Source organism: Triticum aestivum, chromosome 3D (genome assembly GCF_018294505.1).
Source record: "Triticum aestivum cultivar Chinese Spring chromosome 3D, IWGSC CS RefSeq v2.1, whole genome shotgun sequence".
In the NCBI taxonomy this organism is placed as follows: Eukaryota; Viridiplantae; Streptophyta; class Magnoliopsida; order Poales; family Poaceae; genus Triticum; species Triticum aestivum.
The window spans coordinates 334,056,393-334,075,595 of NC_057802.1; the positions used below are offsets into that span (position 1 = coordinate 334,056,393).

Sequence of the window (19,203 nt, forward strand, 5' to 3'; positions counted from 1 at the left end):
ACTCGCCGGTCGCGCTTGCCTCGTCCGATCGAGGCGTGATCTACCGCCCCTGTTTGTTGCCACGATTTGTGCATGGGCCCACCCCACCGCTTTGCGTCTCCTATCTCCTCTCCCAACCACTCGTCATCCCCTCTCTCTCCTCTATCTTCTCCAGAGAAATCGCATGGCGTACAACCTTTCTTCCTCGCGCTACCCCACATGCCCAACTCTCTTTCCTCCCATGTCGTTCTTGCAGTCCTGTCGCTGATCTCTCCTACGGCGGCTGCCCGGCTTCTGCGAGTCCTCTCCCTCCCCTATGTGTCCGGATCTAAACGCTTGTGGCAAGCGTTGTTGCATCCAGCCCTCGCGATTGCTGGAACCGCACGCAGAGATGCTGGAACCGGCAACCTCTGGTGCTGGAACCATCGCTCGCTCGTGCTTTTACGACAATACTCCGGCGAAGTGGAGCTGGAACCGGCACATGGCGGTGTTGGAACCGGTGCTTTTTTTTGCTTCTACTGCGCTAGCGATGCGGGAGCTGCAAGCCGGTGGTAAGTGGAGCTGCGGCCGTTTGCATCTGAGCCACTGCGGCGCCATGGGATGTTGCAACCTCGCTACGATTAGTTGCAACCATCAATGGCGAAGCTGCAACCAGCGGGGGCCATCCCATGGCGGTGGTGACCACGACCCGGCGGTGGTGACCATGGCCGACGGAGGTGCTGTATCCGCGACGGCCACACGCTGGAGCCAGTTTCTGTTTTTGCTGCAAACAACCTTAATTTTTGCTACTACCGTCTTCGTATTTTGCTGGAAGTACCCAAATTTTTTCTACCACCGTCTTGGTTTTGCTGGAACTGGCGTCTCATTTTGCTTTCACCGTGTTGTGTTTTTGCTGGAACCGGCGTCTCATTTTCTTGGCTCTCACATGTTGTGCTTTTTGCTAGAACCGATGTCCCAAATTTTTGCTTCCACCGCGTGTTTCTTTTGCTAGAACCAGCATAGGTTTTTGCTACCTCCCGTTTTAGGCTGCGAGCGACGCTGCCGTGCCATTTAATGTTGCATCCGACGATAAGGCCGGCCGGCGAGGGCAACCATCCGCGAGGGAGACGGCTGATGAGGGCGGCAACGGGAGACCTTGTGCGGCCAGCGAGATGAAAGGAGCGGCAAGATGCGGGGAATCTTTCATGCGAGTGCGACGAAGACATAGTGCATCTGTCGGTTAGCATCATCTAAATCGGATGGCTGCAGGCTGACCGGCCCAATTTGGGCCGGTCGACCGGCGCCTATCACCCGCCTACTACAAATCCGCTTGTGTATGTACACTGCGATTTTGCGAATTCTCAGTCAGCTTCGCACCATATGCGTTTTACTTTGATCAAAATAATTTCGGAATTTTTGGACCACTCGTGCCCTCCAACCTGTTGTTGAGTTGCTCTTCAGTCGCCTGCGCCATACTCCCACTGGAGCACGAGACCACACTGGCACACATCCCACAGCCACCAGGTGCCGGCCGCCGCCATGGAAAAAACGAGCAGCTCCTCCATGGCCTCCCCAGTCCGCTCACCGCCACCGGAGCCGGCCGCGGAGGCACAACCACCTCCTCCTTCTTCGCCCCCATCACAGCTTCCGGCTACCGACCCCTTTCGCCTCTCGCCGGATAACCCAAGCTCAGCTCCTCCCCTTCCTGCTGCACCTACAACTACTGCTCCGGCGCCATCTACCGGCCCCTTTCCCCTCTCGCCGGATAACCCAACCCCAGCTCCTCCCCTTCCTGCTGCACCTGCAACTACTGCTCCGGCGCCATCTATCGACCCCTTCCGCCTCTCGCCGGACAATCCAACCCCAGCTCCTCCCCTTCCTGCTGCACCAACAGTTACTGCTCCGCCGCCGGATGGCGCCGGCGATTCCTCTCCACCGTCGCCTCCCTCGCCTCCAAAGGCTCCAACGCATCCACCTCTTTCCACCACCGATCCTTCTCCTCCCCTCCCTCGTCGGAACCAAACATCCGCGCCGCGGCGGACACCCCCTCCTCCTCCCGCTCGCGCTCCCGCTCCAGCAGCACCACCTCCACCAGTACCGGCGTCTCCGGAAGCTAAACCGGAGCAGGAGGCAGATGAAGCGCCCGGCGAATCGGAGAACATGGCGCTAGCCCTTGCGCTAACCCAAAACGAAGCAGTGATGCCGCCGACGCCGCAGAAGGACGCGGTCATGGCTGAATCCCCGACCGGATCTCCGCAGAAGGAGTCGGCCCTGACCGTAGCGAAGCTCCTCTCGGCCGAGGACCCCGTGGCAACGGAGGGCAAGCCGGCCGCCGACAAGGTAGCACCTGCGGTAGTCACCGAGTCAGTCGCCGGCGGCGGCGGGGGCGGAGGCGGAGGCAAAGTCGGAGTGGGCTCCAAGAGATGGCTCCTTAGAGGGGTCCCAGATAGAGTACGGCTCACGGAGCTGAAGAGGGCTGAGCTAGGGTTTAGGGTTTCAGCTGCCGTGTTCTGCTTGATCTCGCTCTCCGTCATGTCGGCTGGCACTACGCCGGGCTGGGCTGGTGACTCCTTCCGCCGCTACAACGAATACAGGTTGCTCTGAATCTGGAACACAAAGCTCAAAATCACCCTATTTCAGGTACAACATTTGTTGGGCTTGTTCTTGGCGTAGATTGATATGTGTGTGAAATGCAGATACACTCTTGCTGCGAGCGTTATGGCTTTTACATACTCGGGGTTCCAGTTGGTTGCAGAAGTGCACTACCTTGTCACGGGGAGGCGCATAATTGGAGGACCCTGGGGGAACTACTTCAATCTCGCCATGGATCAGGCAAGAATGAACAAACTCCACATCTGAATGTATTATACTTAGTATCATGGTATTTGTGAGGTCTATTTGCTTGTTTGTTTAGTGTACAGTAGCATAACGAACCATGTTGCAAGTTTGGGGGCCTGATAATTTGGAAGCTGAATTTGCCAAAACTAAATTACAAAGTAAAACAAGCTGTATAATATAGTGACCATTCATTTATCTGAAATTTGTGCACTCATGCCTTAAAGCTTTATTGATGACAGATGATCTGTAAGTCTTCCAATTTCAATCAATTGTGAATTCTCATTGTAGGAGAACCTCTTGAAAAATTGTTTGTGAAAATGATTTAGTTGTTGAGACGACAATGCCTCTGACTAATCAAGTTGTTACTAATGTTATCTGTGAAGTGAGAAAGATTCATGCCTACCCGTGTCATGGGGTGGTTTTCACACTTCTCCTCCTTGAAAAAAGGCAAGGGGGGCTTGTCCCTAGTTCGTCAAGTTTTTTCATTTGTTATTGTTCACAGTAGTGCTAGAACCTTAATTTACTTTGCTTTAGGGCACCTCTAGCCGAATCCCTATCCTATAACTCCGCAAATGCTCCCCCTAACCATAACTCCTCAAACATGAGGAGTAAAAATAGTGGCCGGACCTAACCGAACCCCTATATTTAACTCCCTAATTTTTTTTGGACTAATTCTTCCGTCCCTTGTCACATACTCCCTCCGTCCCATAATATAAGAACGTTTTTCACACTAGTGTAGTGTCAAAAACGTTCTTATATTATGGGACGGAGGGAGTACATTTCAAACAATTGCACGGTATTTCATCAATCATTTGAATGTTTCAAATTCACCATATGCAACTATTCAAGTACATACATGTAGTTCATCCAATTGAAACAATTCTAACTAAAACATGCATATACTTCATCCAAAAGCCACCAAATTGATCAAGTTTGATCCAAAAAAATACAAGCATGTCGTGGACCAAGCCCTATCAAATGCATACCACACGAACTCAAGTATTTCTGTGCTCATCACCACCATAGGCGCCACCATCAACACCGTGTCCACCACCATCACCACCACGTCCGACCTCCAACTGCACCAAGATCTCCCCATGAGTGAGTTCCAATACCTCCTTGCCGTTACATCCATCGTGCTCGGATTCATGAACATGATAGCATGCTCTTTGGCCTTCTCTTCTTTTGCAAGCCTCTCATCCTCGAGTGCAATCCTATGCACCTCCGTTCCCACCTTCCTTGCTTCGGCCGCCAACTTTGCTCACCACTTCTCATCCTCCATGAACTTGAGCTTGTTCCACCTCCCTGCCTTTTCTGCTTTGTGTTCGGCCGCCAAAGCTTTCTTGGTCTCAATCGCATCACAAAGCTCCTCTTTGTTGGCGCCAACGCCTCCATTCTTCTTCCTCTCTCTTGCAGTCTTTTGCCCATCCGTCCTTTTGTGAGGATTTTCATCCTCCTCGTCATCGGCTTCAACGGATATGCTAATTTGTGACCTCTTCGGTGTGGTTTCGAAGTTCCTCTGGATCCACTTCTCATTGCCAACTAGTTCCTTGTAGCAACGGTTCAATGTAAATACCTTGCTGCCACCCTTTTTGTTGCATTGTTTGTATAGCTCTTGGATGAGAGGCCCATAGTCTGTGATTGGCACCCTACTCGGTGGTGCATGGTTGGCTTGATCAACACAACTGGACCATCGGTCGCATTGCTCTTGGATCACACTGCACCGGTGGGAAAGGGAGCCTTGAGTGCATCGGGAATGGTTGGTCACATTGTTGCAATAGTAGTCTCCAATCCTACCCCAAAACTTCTCTTCCGTTTGATCCGTACCAACCGAGGCATCAAGCGAAACATTCATCCAAGCAAGCACAAAGCAATGTCCTTTTCTTGGCTGTACTTTATGGTCTTGGTGCTTGATTGTGTCTCCATGGGATCATAGACCTCCTCCACTTCGGGATCGTCCTCACTCCTTGCTCTCGTGTTCTTGATCATAACTCGCACCATCATAATATAGATCGTGGGGGCCTAGTATGTGCGATGCATCCAATTGAGACATGAAAGTTGCAACATCATACTCCTTCACACTACAATCAACAACAACAAGCACGTCACAAGATCGGCGCCGCAAAGCATTAGCAATATCTCCCTCGAAAAAGAAAAGTACAATTTTTTACCTCTTGGACATTTCGTCGAACACTTGGTGGCCATGGACCTCGGCCGCGGCTGCGATGGCTGAACGTGCCGGAGAAGGGGTGGCCAGAGAAGGGCAGTGAGGCACCGGACAGGACAGGGAGAAGGCGTCGGCGTGGACGCCTTCTTCCTTTTCTTCGCCGCCGCCTCGGTGAGGGCCTTCCAGCCGCCGTCGGATTCCTCGCCGCTTGCCATCGACTGGAGCAACCCGTCGTCGTCGCGGCCTTGCCGCCGCGGTCTTCGTGCCGAGCCGCTTCCTTGATGCGGGTGGCGGCGCGTGGGTTGGCTCCGGTGGCGTAACGCCGCCGGGGTATGCGGAGGAGGCATGTGGTTCCATTCCCGTCGGAATCGGGGCTTCCGGTGGCTGCGGTGACGGAAAGAGGAGGCGCCGCATGCGGGATGGAAATTTTGATGAGAATTGGCTGTGGCCGCTTAAAAATGAGAGAGCTGGCAAGGTTTGGGAACTTAACTCGGTTAACTCCTCGAAAGAGAATATTTTGAGGAGTTAACCCTTTTTATGGGATCGGCCTAAATAATATTTTGAGATGCCCTTACTTTGTTTACTTTTACTTTTTCTCTTCTATTTTGGGTTCTCGCAGGTTTCTGTTGGGTTCCATCTCTAGCCTACCGCCATATTATTTAGAGTTCTAGACTTTGTTTCACGATATTTGTTGCAGTTGTTCCTAAATTTCTGTGTTTAGTCACATCTCTTAACATTCGGTTATGACTTTATGCACAAATTTGAAGTTGCAACATTAGATTAACTAACAAATATAACTGTAAGCAAGTGACCGGATGTCATTGAATTACTCGTGCCAATATTGCAGGTATTGGCTTACCTGCTGCTGTCAGCGTCTTCAGCAGCGCTTTCTCGCAATGATGTGTGGGTGTCAAGATTTGGCGTGGATCAATTTGCCAAACTTATCAATGCCTCAGGCTCAATGGCGTTCTTAGCTTTCATTGCTCTTGGTCTGAGCTCCGTCATCTCTGCCCATCGTGTATTCAGCTCAATCCCTTAAACCTGTGGTGTGCATTACTGATGTAAATATTATGCTCTAGATGTACGTTGGCATGCCACCTGTCTGACCCTTTTTCTCTGGAACTTATGTTCCTGGTTGTGTCGCAACCATACATTAAATTCAAGAGACTGTTCAAACACCGGTGGATGTACAAGCATATGAGCTTACTAACTTGGGGACCTATGATTCTGTAATAAAATGTTAGAGCTCTAAGGGATTAAAAGGCGTTATGGGTGGCCACTGCAGTGCCAATGATATGTTCCTGTATGTGGTGAAATTTTCCATTGATTCCTGTATGTGCTGAAATTGTCCATGTGATTCTTGTATGTGGTGACATTTTCCATGTGAATCCTGTATGTTAGTACATCTAGTGCTCCACACAGTGGCGAGCTTAGGTTGGTGAAATTTCAGCATAGGAGTTCATAAGTAAGCAGTGTCAGTGACATATTGAGGTTAAATGCTGACAGTTTCTTTTAACTTGGGTAAGAAGTAGCATTGTAATTATAAAGACCATATGGACACTCAATACCTTCACCTCTAGGGCTTGTTTGGAACATTGTTTCATAAAAAGATTTGTACTCAGTTCAAATTACATACCAAGACTTTACCCAGAAATATCATTCTTACTAACTTGTCCAGAAAAGAGAAAATTGCTGAATCCCCTTGTTAGCATTTCCGTAGGCCTCATTCATAGTGTTGTGATATACTGGCCTCCTTTTTTCACAAGTTCAGACTTTTGAAGTATCTGGTTGAAGCATGAGTTCAATAAATGCTTTATTTTTAATTCCTAAGTAAACTGTCATGGTCATCTCCTAACTATCCGTATCTGTTTACCTAGTTTTCGTCTTCTGGCCCATGTGTGTGGTCATTCATTTTTGTAGGCAAATTCGCAAAGCTTTATTCATCCAGAAATGATGTTTACAGGGACAAGAACATGACCATAGGGCTGGCCAGATCAGACATGGCAATCAAACCCTAGACTAAGAGCGTGCTTTTGCGAGGTTGTGAGCTTCAAAATTAAAGTTTGTGAGCTCATGGACAAAACTACATGAACTGAAAGCTGAAGAATGTTCTTTGATTTCCTGTATGATTGCACCATAGCTAGCTGCGGATCCCTGCTTGATATCATCGATCACCACCTTACAATCTAATGCGATGTGTATCCGCTGGACATAAAGATCTTCTGTAAGGGCTAGTGCTGCAAGACCCTCCAGTGTTGCCAGATCGTTAATACCACCACTTTTTTCTTTTATTTTTGAATGTGAGATAGTTTTTTCCTTTTGAGTTCTTTTGAGATTTTTTTCTGAGACATTTTTTTTTGAGATAGTTATTTTTTTGAGGTGCTTTTCTTTTGAGATAGTTTTTTTAGAAGTTTTGAGATAGTTAATACTACCACCTGACAAGGAAGGGGCCTCACAGTTCGGTCCAAGGGCACCAAACAAACACGGCGCCATCGTTTTCGAGGCCCAGGCCCAGGCCCATCTACCCCCGAAGGCACGCGCACCGGAAGGAAGAAGCGCAGCCGCGCCGCGCAGACAACACCACCCTACTCCAGCGTCGACGCCGTCACGCCGCCAGCCCGCCGTCCCTGAGCAATGGAGTCGAGGAAGCCGCAGCGCTCCGCTCTCGTCGACAGCTATGTGGTAAATTCTCCATCCTTCCCTTGGATATCCCAGCATCTCGCTCGCTAACTCCGCGGATTTCGACTAACTCCCCCGCCTCGCCTCCCCTCGCCGTCGACGCTCAGGTCCCCGGCGACGTCATCCTGGACCTCGCCGATATGACCAACCAGACTATCAAGCTCGGCGCCGGTCTGCGCCAGGTAAAACATCCCGTGTTGTAAAGTGGGAATCGGTTGCCCCGTCCGAGGTTTAGGGATTAGGGTTTTAATGGGTTTCATTTTGGGTAACGAGGCTTACGGTTCATTCGGGGGGCTCGCAGGATTGTGACACTATCCAGGCAACTAGTGCTGGGAGGCTTCGACTGTCCAAGCCCAACAAGTACTGGGTGGAGAACTCCCAGAAGAGGGTGAGTCGTCTGGTTTGCGCTCATAGATGCCTTTTCACACTGTATAAATTGTTCCTATGTAGGATATCGTATATGTGAATTTTTATCTCTGCTTGAAAGAAACCGTTGAGATTTATCATTGCTATGATATGGGAATGTGAAATTCTTGATCAGGTATGCTCACTTTGTATAGTGTAGCCACCATATGCTGTTTCTTCATGCAACTAATTTTTCTCACACTTCATGCTCATGGTTTGACTGAAGGATATTTATGCTGGTATTCCTATGTTGTGACCCTTGTTACCAATATCACTAAACTAATGTGGAAGCTTAAGTGCCACTATTGTCGACCGGGTCATGTTAATACAATGCCATGCAACTTTCAGCACAGATGCACACTAACATTCATTTGGAGTTGTCATGGACTCATAGTTACCTTTCAAGTATGCAGTGTATATGTATTGTTCTGGCCTTTGTTTTGGATCAAATTTCAACTCTTCAATGCTTGAGCATGTTGATTTCTCTTCAGCTCTTCCAAACACAGTTAATCAGTTTGATAAACTCCAAACATTACCTTGTCTCCCTCTGTAAACTAATATAAGACGTTTTAGATCACTAAAATTAGTTTGATAATCATGTTAGATCAGTTTTAGATCAGTTTTAGAGTTGAAATAATGATCTAAAACGTCTTATATTAGTTTACAGAGGGAGTATCTTCTTAACTGTACCCTCCGATCCATATTACTTGTCACTCAAATGGATGATCTAGCACTAAAATACGTCTAGATACATCCGTTTGAGCGACAAGTAATATGGATCGGAGGTAGTATATGAGATTGTGCATAGTATGCTTTTTCAGTGTTTAGTCTCCTTGTGTTCTGTTTCAATGACTGCCTATTCATTCAATGCTTGTTTTTTTTGGCAGTATGTACCTTCTGTAGAAGATACGGTTCTTGGTATTGTAGTTGACACCAAACCAGATGTAAGTATGCATTTCCCTTTAGAAGTACTTCCAGCTCGATTTCTAGTCTTACGATCGCTTTTATAACCATCTTATTATAAATCTGATGACATCCTCCCTATTAGTACAATTGAAATATATATCTATAGTCAAAATGAGCATTCACGAATTTTACCATAGGGCGGTGACCAGAAACATAATTTTAAATTTACTTTAATTAATTTATTCTGCATGCGTATGATGTGTTCTTATGGATTCTTTCCCTTCCGCTGAGCTGGATTTGGTTATTCCAGAACTTCTTGGTGGACATAAAGGGGCCTAATTTGGCCTTTTTACCAGTTCTTTCATTTGAAGGTGGTACAAGGAGGAACATACCGAAGTTTGAGGTATGGCATTGAGTCGTTAGTGGTTGTAGAATCTTTTCTTTCCAATTATAGGTTATTTTGTGTGAAGCACACGGTGCTGTTCTGCCTTTATTGGCCATCAAAGAAGGAACCATTTTTATTAGTTACTAGGAAAATGCCCGTGCGTTGGAACGGGGATACACTAGCGAAACGGGATGCCATGATAGAAAAATGTTGGCATGGTAGCAAAATTGTGGAAGAAAATGCTGCACCATGGCAACGAAAACGGGTCGTAACAGCAGAAAACCATCAGTTTTGTAAGTTCCACTAACGTGCTCGTGCTCCTCATCTTCCTTCACCGTCGACGCTTGCACAGTCGCCAGCGTCCGAATCCGTCGCTAAGGCAGCTTTTATGCGGTCCATGCAATTGCTGATGCTCTAGCTCGCCATGGCCTTTGCCAGTTGGCCATTCGCGCCACCTCAGCCTCAATATGGACTGAGCATCGCCGCCATCACCGTAACCTTCTTGATTCGTATGGGGATGACGGTCATGGCTGCGGATTCAAGTGCATTGAAGCATTTATAGTATATCATCCGGGCCTGGGGTCTAAACAGCGAAAACCCAATGGAGTGCGTACAACATGGAAATGCAACATTCTAACTTCTAGTCGCTATTAGTTTTGTATCTACCCTATTGAAATGCAATATCCAAAATCCTAGTTTTTTTTCTTTAGTATTACTTGGGCTCATTTTCGTAGTCTATTTTTTCCTTTAGTGTTGACTGAGATAAACAAAGCGAACATATGCATGGACATGCTTATGAAATCGTCCTTCCGTGCATTGTCCTCCGGTTCCGAGTATACCTTCCTTGTCGTTGAAGTATGCTGCCAAGGTCCAAAGCGCTGTGGTACCAGTAGCTGCCCACCTGGCCATGGAAGACGCCCATCGTACTGCGTGCCTCCAAACTTGGTGACAACTGACGACAGACGGCAGCGTGCGCGGGGCTCCCTGCAGACTGTTCGCCACCTGGGAGCAGATGTGGACCGCACATCCGACGCAGGTTGCGTTGTGGCCGCATGGCGAGGCTCCATGCAGATCTCATGGTGGTCGCATGGCATGGCGCGTATGTGATTTTTTAGGAGTCTAAAAATTATGGCAGGGAAGCCAGCGCCGTCGGCTGCTTGGTGCCATGGTGACCAAAGTGGCAAGTCAAGGTCCAGCCGGCATGGGGAGGCGCAGGGTGGCCGGCCATGACATGGCGAGTTCCCGCGGGAAGCGATACTTTGTTTTAATTGCTTGAATCAAATCTGACCGGGGGATTGGGTGGCGATCTCTTCCTTACGAGAGAGATGTGTTTCCAACTGGTGATCATAACGTGGGGTGAAGGAAAAGATGAGAAAATGAAAGGGAAGAGATCTTTCCTGTTCATTTGGTGCAGGTGGGGAGGGGCGGACGACGAAGAGGGACGGAACGGGGAACACTAAGTCTTTTTTAGATCGGAGAGATTTACCATATTTTTGGTTAGCCATTGAACTTTAATGATTTTTCTTTGAGTGGCTATTTGGCATATCATATGTTTTTTCTTATAAAATTAACATGAATTCATTGATTGGATCAAATTATTTTGTATCTTAGTAGATACTGAAATCTTACATGGTGCAATTTTTAGTTTTTTGTTTATCTTGTATGGAGTGCATACGTTTTTAAATGATTGTTTTTATGCAAAATATAGGGTTTGATCATTAAATTTTGAAAAGTGTTGAGCTGTTTTTGTTTGTGATGTATTTTTGTCATTTTTATTGGTCAATTTCACTTGTTTGTTGATTCCTATCCATCCTCAGTCGTTAATATTGAAATAGCCGGTGGGCCCCGTTATGTAGTTTCAAATTCATTACATGCACTCAATGATGTTTGTGTTGTAACAATTTGTCAAATACTGGACGCGGGTGTTATACTTAAAAGTAGGGAGGATACTCTCTCCATCCACGAATAAGTGTACATTTAGCATTTAAAATTTGTCCACAAAAGAGTGCTTCTATCTTCCCAATGCACTTTAAAGTAGAAAAAATGTTTCTCTCTCATTACACGGTAATCAAGACCAGTAACATTCAACACATGGGCTCCTCATTTTTTACATACACTTGGCTCATTGGTGGTGGGGTAATTAAAGAGGAGAGAGATGGTGGCTTACACCTTCCCAATGTATTTTTTTCTCCACTCCATAATTTGTCCTAAAATTTTTATATGTACACTTACTCGTGGACGGAAAGAGTATGCCTTAAAAATATGATCTCAGCTTGTAATGATTCCGAAAGTTTGCAGTTTCTGTGCCTAGTATTCAGTTTCCTTCGTTGAGCTTGATGCATGGTTATTATAAATACTTACTGCATGTTTTCTCCTGCAGATTGGTACATTAATATATGCCAGAGTGGTGAAAGCAAATAGCATTATGAACCCAGAGCTTTCATGCATGGATGGTAACTTGCTAATTTCATAATTCAGTGTTTCTACGAGTTTCAAATTAGAAGTTCAAAAATACATCATGTTGGGAATCTTTGCTCATATGGCTGTGATATCTGTGGAGTACACTGTTTTGTGCCAGACTGTTGCATATTAGTTTCCTTGTACTGCTATCGAAATATAATGATATGAACTATCTTTTACAGCAAGTGGAAAAGCTGCTGAATTTGGTCAACTGAAAAGTGGTTATACGTTTGAAACATCAACTGGCCTGGCAAGAATGTGAGATGAATGCATGCCATAATCTTTCAGTAATGTGCTAGTATTACTATTCCCCTTTATATATTTATTATGTTGATTACTTGTAGGCTTTTAAGTTCCCCAACATGTCCACTTCTAGAGGCCCTTGGGAAAAAATTATCATTTGAGATAGCTGTTGGACTGAATGGTCGAGTATGGGTATGCTTCTGATATAATCGTGTTTTTCTTTCTCTTTTGAAGACTTGGGAATTAGTAATGCACGCCGTGCCTGTTAATTGCTTATATACCTTATTTATGTCCTGTAGGTGAATGCTCCTTCGCCAAGTAATGTCATTGTTGTATCAAGTGCAATTAAAGAATCAGAATCTTATAGTCGCTTACAACAAAAAAGCATGGTGGAAAAACTCCTGGCTAAACTGTCATGATGGTAAGTCAGCACATAGTTATTCAAACTTATAACGTGGGGTGGCACCCCATTCTCATTAGTGTGTATTGGTAAATACTCCCTCATCAAAATATAAGACATTTTTTGACACAGTCAGTGTTAAGAAACTGCATAGGGTGAACAACTGGGCAACGTCATTTTACATCTTGCAGAATCTATACAATTATTAAATGGACTTTTGAGTCATGAATAGCTTCTACCAGGGGCGGAGCTCTCGGTAGGGCGACATGGGGCACTCGTCCTACCTTGATTTCCTACGATTTTTCCTTAGGCATGTGTATTAGATTGATCGATGTAAGCCGGCTAAGAAAATCGCCGGTTCTTATGTAGTTACACGATCGTACAAGCATAGTCCCCGTTATTGGGCCAATAGCAAGCAACTAACGATGCAACGCTCAAGAGCCCGAATCCACCAGACTAGTTCGTTGTTTCTCAATCTCAATATTATCAATAAAAAAACAGACACGTGGTTCCTTCGTCCGTTCGCCGTTCACGGACCTGCAGGCCACAACGCAATCACACGAAGTCCCGAACCCCAGAGTGGTAGGGCACTGCCTTTGTTGTGTTCTTTAGACAATAAAGTGTATCTTTAAGTTGTTTCCGTTTAAGTGTATTTATTCTTCCATTTAATTTGTTTATTATGTTTAAGATCATGTAAAAACATGTGTGTGCATTTTAGTGTGTATGGACTACTTTGATCTTCCATCAGAATATATTGTGCTTAGAGTCAGCCCCACCTAATTTTTTTTCTGTCCTCCGCCACTGGCTTCTACATATGGTCGGCAGCATGTACCATCTGTACATTTAAATGTAGACTTCTCGATTGCAAATGTTTATTTTCCCCTTTCTCTTTTCTTCACTGGATCAATGGACACCCAGGCATAGCTATTGCTTCATGATGGAGGGATATCATAATCTACTTATTACATTGGGTTAAGGAAAAAAATTTGCTTCATCATCTGCTGTTGTTGATTGAGAAGTGTTGGGAAATTTGACTGCATCTTCCCTTGCAGGGAGCAGGACATAATCAGGTACTGTAAAAGGATTCTGAATTATTGTTTGTCAAACGCCGCAGATGATTCTGCAACCGGAAAGATGGCTAGTCACTATCATGCACCTTAGCAAGGAATAGTAGATGGGATGGCATGTAAAATAGACGCGTTAAAGTGGTTGCTGCTTTTTGATGATGCAGGGGCTAAAGCAACCGGTTGATTGCTAAACATTCTAAATCACCGTGTGGATGTTGTCCTTGCGGATACATGGTTTCTTAGCTTTGTAATATGCTACTGTAAGAGATTTGCACAAGGCTGCGTGTGCTGCTCTACTGAAAGATGATTGATGGATATTACTCCTATATTTTATAAATTTATTTAATAGCGTGTGAAACTATCACACTGAGCTCTGCAAGCAAGATCAGCTGAAGTCCTGCTCAATGATACGGCGCATGATTTCACGTTTCTTGACACGAAAACGTAGGAGAACCTTACAACCTTCTTGACACTTGCTCCGTTTATGTTGCACTCTGGCTGTGGGGAGCAGATCACAAGCGTACCCACGCGCGCAAACGTGACGCCTCCCGATTCCCCAACAAACTGTCCACCCTCTCCGTCCCGCGCTCTGCCAGGCACAGGCAGGTCGGCAACGTCGCACGCGGCGTCACGCCCCTCGCCCGAATGCCCAGCCGACACGCAGACAGAGGACACGGAGTCCCAACGCACCGCGGCGCCGCCAGCCACGGCGCTCGCTTCCCGTCGGCACCTTCCGGGCCTCGGACTTGTCGTCCTTATCTCAAATTCTCTGTCGCTTTTTTTTATAGTTGAAATTCTGTCTCGCTTTTAATCCCTTCTTTTCTTTTCTTTGCTGTGCGACGGACGATGATGTGTATGGCATGCACGGCCCCTCTGACGGCGACGTGTGTGTGTACGCAATCTCATTCTGAAACCGGCTGCGGCTTTCGATTCGCGTCGGACAACACAAGAGCATCAGCATCACGCGCCCATCGCTTGCTCGCCTTTCCCCTCCCTCTCCCCCCTCGGCTTCCCCTCGGCTCCAGCAAAACTCCTCCAGTCCAGACTACCCCCGGTGAGCGCCCGCCCTTCCCCTCTTCCCCGACCTCCCTTCCCTTCTCCGTGCGTTCGCGGCTGCTTTGCCCTAGCTGGCTGGCTGGCGGCCCACGAAATTCTTGGACAGAGATTAGCAGATTTCCCGGTCCCGGCCGGGGAAGATAAGGATAGTCTCCTTCGGCGAGGTGGTAGCTTGGCTTTTTTTCTTTTCTTTTTGCTAACAACGTGGTGGCTTGTCTTTGTACATGTTTGGTAGTTCGGTGGTTGCTGGTACTCCCTCCGTTGATCACAAATAGTGCAAGATGTTTTGGTCTTTTGGATATTTCAATATGAACTACATGCTGACTCAAATGAGTGAACAAACACACTAAAACGTGTCTATATACATCCGGTTCAGAAAATAGTTAGAATATCTTATACTCCCTCCGCCCGAAATTACTTGTCACATAAATGGATGTATGTAGACATATTTTTAGTTAAGTCCATTTCTATCCATTTCTGCGACAAGTAATTCGGGACGGCGGGAGTATTTGTCAATGGAGGGAGTATGTCGAGCTGAGCTGATCCTTAATCAGACTAATTATTATGTACTCCCTCTGTCCGGAATTACTCGTCACGTAAAATGGATGTATCTAGACATATTTTTAGTTATAGATACATCCATTTCTATCCATTTATGCGACAAGTAATTCGGGACGGAGGGAGTAGGTTGTTACATTTTTGTTCTTCTAAAGCAATACATGGCCACGGCCACTACCGTTACCCATTGATCGCGAGCTTGAGGCTTTGATCAGTGGTGCATGTGACTGGGTTCATGGCCTATGGCAGCGCTACTTTATGTGTTTTAGATGATGTTGATCATTCTTTATTGGGATTGGAAAAAGCAAGTCTGTTTAGTTTGACTAACTGATGCTTAAGGCCACGTGCTGCTGCGGTTGAGATCTCCTGAAGCTGCTACATTTTAAAATAAATGAGTAAAATGCTGCCACTCTTTTCTCTGTTCCTAATTGTTTGACAATTCTTGATTTCCAGGTTGGAATTAGGCCCCACTGAGCGCCAACAGCCATGAGTTGCGGGAGGTATACCATACCAGCTAGTCTCTTATTTTTCTTTATCTCTGACTGTAGTTCTGCTACAACATCCTCCTAGGAGGCATGTACTCTCTCACCTTTTCAATGCAATGAAACGCAAAAATCGCTTTGCGTTTTCTCGAAAAAAAAAGTTCTGCTACAACATTATGAGTTTATAACATTTTGACATGTGATGCTGATGCAGATCTGAAAACACTACCAGAAAATGCAGGACGCGTTCAACACCTGGTGAAACGATATATCTACATACTGCAGATGCTAAAAAGATCACCCACTACCAAGCTAATCTACCAACAACAATGGATCGCGATATCGGCGCCTACCCTGTGAAGCACCACTTTCCGTCTCCTATAGTTTCTTGGATAGAAGACCTTTCTAGCTTTGGCGATGTTCCTTTTAGTCATGATACTGAATACGTGGATGATCAATCAACACCTTCATTTGGGCAGTCTTCTGCATCTAGCAATTTGCATGACATGCAAATAGTACGTTCTGTTTTCATTTCTAATCCCCTTCTCTGAGTGTGTGCTCTTCCTTGGAGCATGTGAAGACACTCAAGTTTTAGATAAAATTGCTGATGTATGTGTGTCTTGCAGTCAGTGAGATTGACAGACGAATTCATGGAACTTGCAAAGGAGAATACAAGCAATAATCTAGAGACCTGTGGAATTCTTGGTGCTTCATTTGTAAGTGCAGTTGGGAGAAGAATTAGATACCAATGTGAGCACTGTTAGTCTTGATATATATTCACATTTGCATCTTAATTTATTTTACATTTATTTGCAGAGGGATGGAACTTATTATGTGACAACATTGATCATTCCAAAGCAAGAAGGAACTGCTCACTCAGTATGTCAGTAACTGTATGGTTTGAAAAAAAAAGACATTATGTTGTTTAACTTGTCATTTTACCTTTCAACATATCATTTGCCATCTTACTTTAATGTGTCTTGCTTCCATTTATCTATCTGAATCTGCCTGTTTCCAAATGCAGTGTCAAGCTTCTAACGAGGAGGAGATACACGCCGTATTATCAGAGCAGTCACTTTACCCTGCAGGGTGGATACATGTAGATATCTGAACATTTCCATACTTCATCGAATTCAGTTCTCTGTTGGTTTATAATATTGTAAATGAAATAAATACACATGGCTAGCCTACCTCATATGGCCTAAGAACATAGGTATGATGAGACAAAACTGTATCATTGTATCCAGTGTTTAGTGCTAAGTTAGGGTGTGTAATCTGACTTTCCTGTCTTCTGATTTGAAACTAGCATTATTTTTTCAAAAGAATATCACGGGAGGTAAGAACATAAATATTTTAAGATATATATTCATAATGGTTACCATTGAATATCCACTGTTACTGTTAATAAAAGCGTGAATACAGTCTCCACCACTTAATAATATACTGCAATTGTGGCCATTGCTGCAGCCAATTTAAAACTATTGTGTTTGTCAATTCTAATACATTTGAAAGAAGATTGTGAAAGAAGATTAACATAAAGCACAATTAATACCAATATTTTTCTTATAGAAAACACACTGAACTTAGCAGCATGGAATCCATCTTTTTTAACCAAAACTTGTTACTTGAGCATATGCTTTCTTAGTGTGCTTAGATGCAGTAACTTCTGTAATTTAACAGTTAAGTCAACAATTGACATTTTGCTTTGTCTTTTCCAGACTCACCCTTCACAAACATGCTTTCTATCGTCGATCGATTTGCACACTCAGTTCTCTTATCAGGTATCTAAATAAGTTTTGTTGATGTTTATGAATTAAGGATATTGCTTCTTTTTATGAAAATCCTCCAGTCTCATATACCATGGACATCCTCCATGAAAAAATTGAGCTAGAAATTATATTTGCCGAATCCTTCAACCACTAGAGTAGCTAACAAATATGATTTTAATCTGTATGCAACAGCGCACATTTGAAACTTTTGAGTTATTGGTATGACAGTGCCATATCTGATGATCGAACCACTTAAGGGGCTTGTATGCTGCTAGGCATAAAATTGTATAAAATAATAAGTTCGCTCTCAAAATGCTGAACAGAAACAATCACAAGTTCACCAATATTAAGTTATTAACTCCAAAAGGCACCATGTCATCTGCACACATGGTCTATCCTTTATTGAGTAGGGGTTGACTTGCTGTCACTTGTTAGGCCTTTGAGCTGATACTTTATATTCAGATGGGAAAAATCGCATATTGTATGGTACACGCCTAAGGCATATCGGGCTTAAGCTTATTGTACTCAGGCATATCGGGCTTAAGCTGCATCAGTGCTTTAGTTGAACGTTGTCACCTAATTTTATAGCAGGATAGACCAGCCAAGTTAATGCAAATTTACAGAAGCATGACCTAACTGAGTTAGTGTGATTGTTGTGTTCTCCCTGGTTTGCACTAGCGAGCCAGCATTGATAAAAACATGCCCGCTTCGTTTGGATGTCTCTGTATTGAGCCCACTGAATTGAATTGGGATGCAATACCAAATTAACCAACGCATTGGGATGAAATACCAAATTAACAAAAGCATTGGGATGCGCGGTGGGAGACGGCTGGGGGTTGTGAGGTGGGAGGTCGCCGCTCTCTTCTGTGCTGCCCCTTCCTTCATTTCTGTTCAGGGCAAGTGAACCGGTACCTTTTGCGGGAGCGAGATAATTGAGAGGATTACGGACCGTCTCTGGCTTGTTAACAAGGGAGAGAGCATGCAATTGTGAGAGTCGAGATCAGAATTGCGGCAAGTTTCTAAGAGTCAATACGGTGACCATCCAAACAGCCGTATTGGAGTCTAGACAACACCAATTCACGATTCCAGGGTCGAATACAGACATCCAAACGCAGCAGTAGTCTATCTCAGAATTGCTGGCCTTGTGTAACAATCTGTCGCGATATCACACTGAGACAACCGTGTGCTTTATTTGACCTTCTTTTCACGCTGTTATCACCTTTTTTTACATAGAACTATCAACTTTATGCAGGTCATGCTACCAGAAGCTGTTGCGATTGTTGCTGCTCCCACCGATCCTACTAGGCATGTGTTTTCTTGCTTAAAATGAAGTTAACATACAGTGCGAGTCATTCATTTTATGCCACCTGGCTAACAATATCGTATAATGAAGTCTGAAAGTCTTTCTGCTGTTTGCAAACCTTCCAGGAGCTATGGTATATTCAGGTTGACAGATCCAGGAGGCATGGATGTGCTCAGGGAGTGCAGTGAGAGTGGGTTCCATACTCACCGAGAGACAACAGATGGCAGTCCAATATATGAAACCTGCTCCAACGTGCATTTCAAACCTAATTTGCGGTTTGAGATTGTCGATCTGCGTTCTGGTGCGTGACCAATCAGGCACACCCTCAGGATAGACCAGCCAACGTGCATATGTAAGTATGTGACACATGTGCCATAGATGATGATAGATCTTACTGGTGACTGTTAGTCAGCTTGATGGGCGTGTTAAAAAATGGTGTTACCAACCTATGATGTCAACTAGCTCTGAACTGTTTTGTTGTAACCAGTAATCGTGTACGTGCACTGAATGTCCAGTTTGACAGTAAT

At 45.1% G+C, this 19,203-nt stretch overlaps 3 protein-coding genes across 4 annotated transcripts; all 3 read left to right on the forward strand.

The window, feature by feature from the left end:
* The first annotated feature begins 217 nt into the window (after nucleotides 1-217).
* On the forward strand, nucleotides 218-6,308 carry LOC123078720 (CASP-like protein 4A3). Its single transcript, XM_044501311.1, has 3 exons — nucleotides 218-2,552; nucleotides 2,655-2,790; nucleotides 5,811-6,308. Exons 1-3 carry the CDS (start codon nucleotides 1,498-1,500, stop codon nucleotides 6,000-6,002), a joined length of 1,383 nt encoding a protein of 460 aa, XP_044357246.1. The 5' UTR covers nucleotides 218-1,497; the 3' UTR covers nucleotides 6,003-6,308.
* Nucleotides 6,309-7,454: 1,146 nt separating this feature from the next.
* LOC123078722 (putative exosome complex component rrp40) lies at nucleotides 7,455-13,872 on the forward strand. The gene is made up of 10 exons (XM_044501314.1): nucleotides 7,455-7,645; nucleotides 7,750-7,824; nucleotides 7,944-8,030; nucleotides 8,935-8,991; nucleotides 9,264-9,356; nucleotides 11,719-11,791; nucleotides 11,981-12,056; nucleotides 12,143-12,233; nucleotides 12,341-12,462; nucleotides 13,494-13,872. Exons 1-9 carry the CDS (start codon nucleotides 7,598-7,600, stop codon nucleotides 12,458-12,460), a joined length of 720 nt encoding a protein of 239 aa, XP_044357249.1. The 5' UTR covers nucleotides 7,455-7,597; the 3' UTR covers nucleotides 12,461-12,462; nucleotides 13,494-13,872.
* Nucleotides 13,873-14,108: 236 nt separating this feature from the next.
* LOC123078721 (AMSH-like ubiquitin thioesterase 2) lies at nucleotides 14,109-19,162 on the forward strand. 2 transcript variants are annotated; one of them, XM_044501313.1, is made up of 9 exons: nucleotides 14,109-14,728; nucleotides 15,576-15,622; nucleotides 15,819-16,119; nucleotides 16,231-16,320; nucleotides 16,421-16,483; nucleotides 16,629-16,703; nucleotides 17,323-17,385; nucleotides 18,626-18,678; nucleotides 18,802-19,162. In XM_044501313.1, exons 2-9 carry the CDS (start codon nucleotides 15,609-15,611, stop codon nucleotides 18,983-18,985), a joined length of 843 nt encoding a protein of 280 aa, XP_044357248.1. In that variant the 5' UTR covers nucleotides 14,109-14,728; nucleotides 15,576-15,608; the 3' UTR covers nucleotides 18,986-19,162. The 2 variants fall into 2 exon arrangements, with proteins under 2 accessions (XP_044357248.1, XP_044357247.1); XM_044501312.1 differs by having other exon boundaries at nucleotides 14,113-14,562.
* The last annotated feature ends 41 nt before the right edge of the window (nucleotides 19,163-19,203 follow it).

What these genes read in the sequence shown, in the direction of transcription:
- LOC123078721 (XM_044501313.1), top strand. An exon ending in GAATTCTTGGTGCTTCATTT is followed by an intron (nt 16,321 to 16,420) that starts GTAAGTGCAGTT and finishes ATTTATTTGCAG; the next exon opens with AGGGATGGAACTTATTATGT. An exon ending in ACCCTGCAGGGTGGATACAT is followed by an intron (nt 16,704 to 17,322) that starts GTAGATATCTGA and finishes TGTCTTTTCCAG; the next exon opens with ACTCACCCTTCACAAACATG.
- LOC123078720 (XM_044501311.1), top strand. Translation starts at nt 1,498, where the DNA reads ATGGAAAAAACGAGCAGCTCCTCCATGGCCTCCCCAGTCCGCTCACCG. An exon ending in CGCCGCTACAACGAATACAG is followed by an intron (nt 2,553 to 2,654) that starts GTTGCTCTGAAT and finishes TGTGAAATGCAG; the next exon opens with ATACACTCTTGCTGCGAGCG. An exon ending in TCAATCTCGCCATGGATCAG is followed by an intron (nt 2,791 to 5,810) that starts GCAAGAATGAAC and finishes CCAATATTGCAG; the next exon opens with GTATTGGCTTACCTGCTGCT.
- LOC123078722 (XM_044501314.1), top strand. Translation starts at nt 7,598, where the DNA reads ATGGAGTCGAGGAAGCCGCAGCGCTCCGCTCTCGTCGACAGCTATGTG. An exon ending in TCGGCGCCGGTCTGCGCCAG is followed by an intron (nt 7,825 to 7,943) that starts GTAAAACATCCC and finishes GGGGGCTCGCAG; the next exon opens with GATTGTGACACTATCCAGGC. An exon ending in GGAACATACCGAAGTTTGAG is followed by an intron (nt 9,357 to 11,718) that starts GTATGGCATTGA and finishes TTTCTCCTGCAG; the next exon opens with ATTGGTACATTAATATATGC.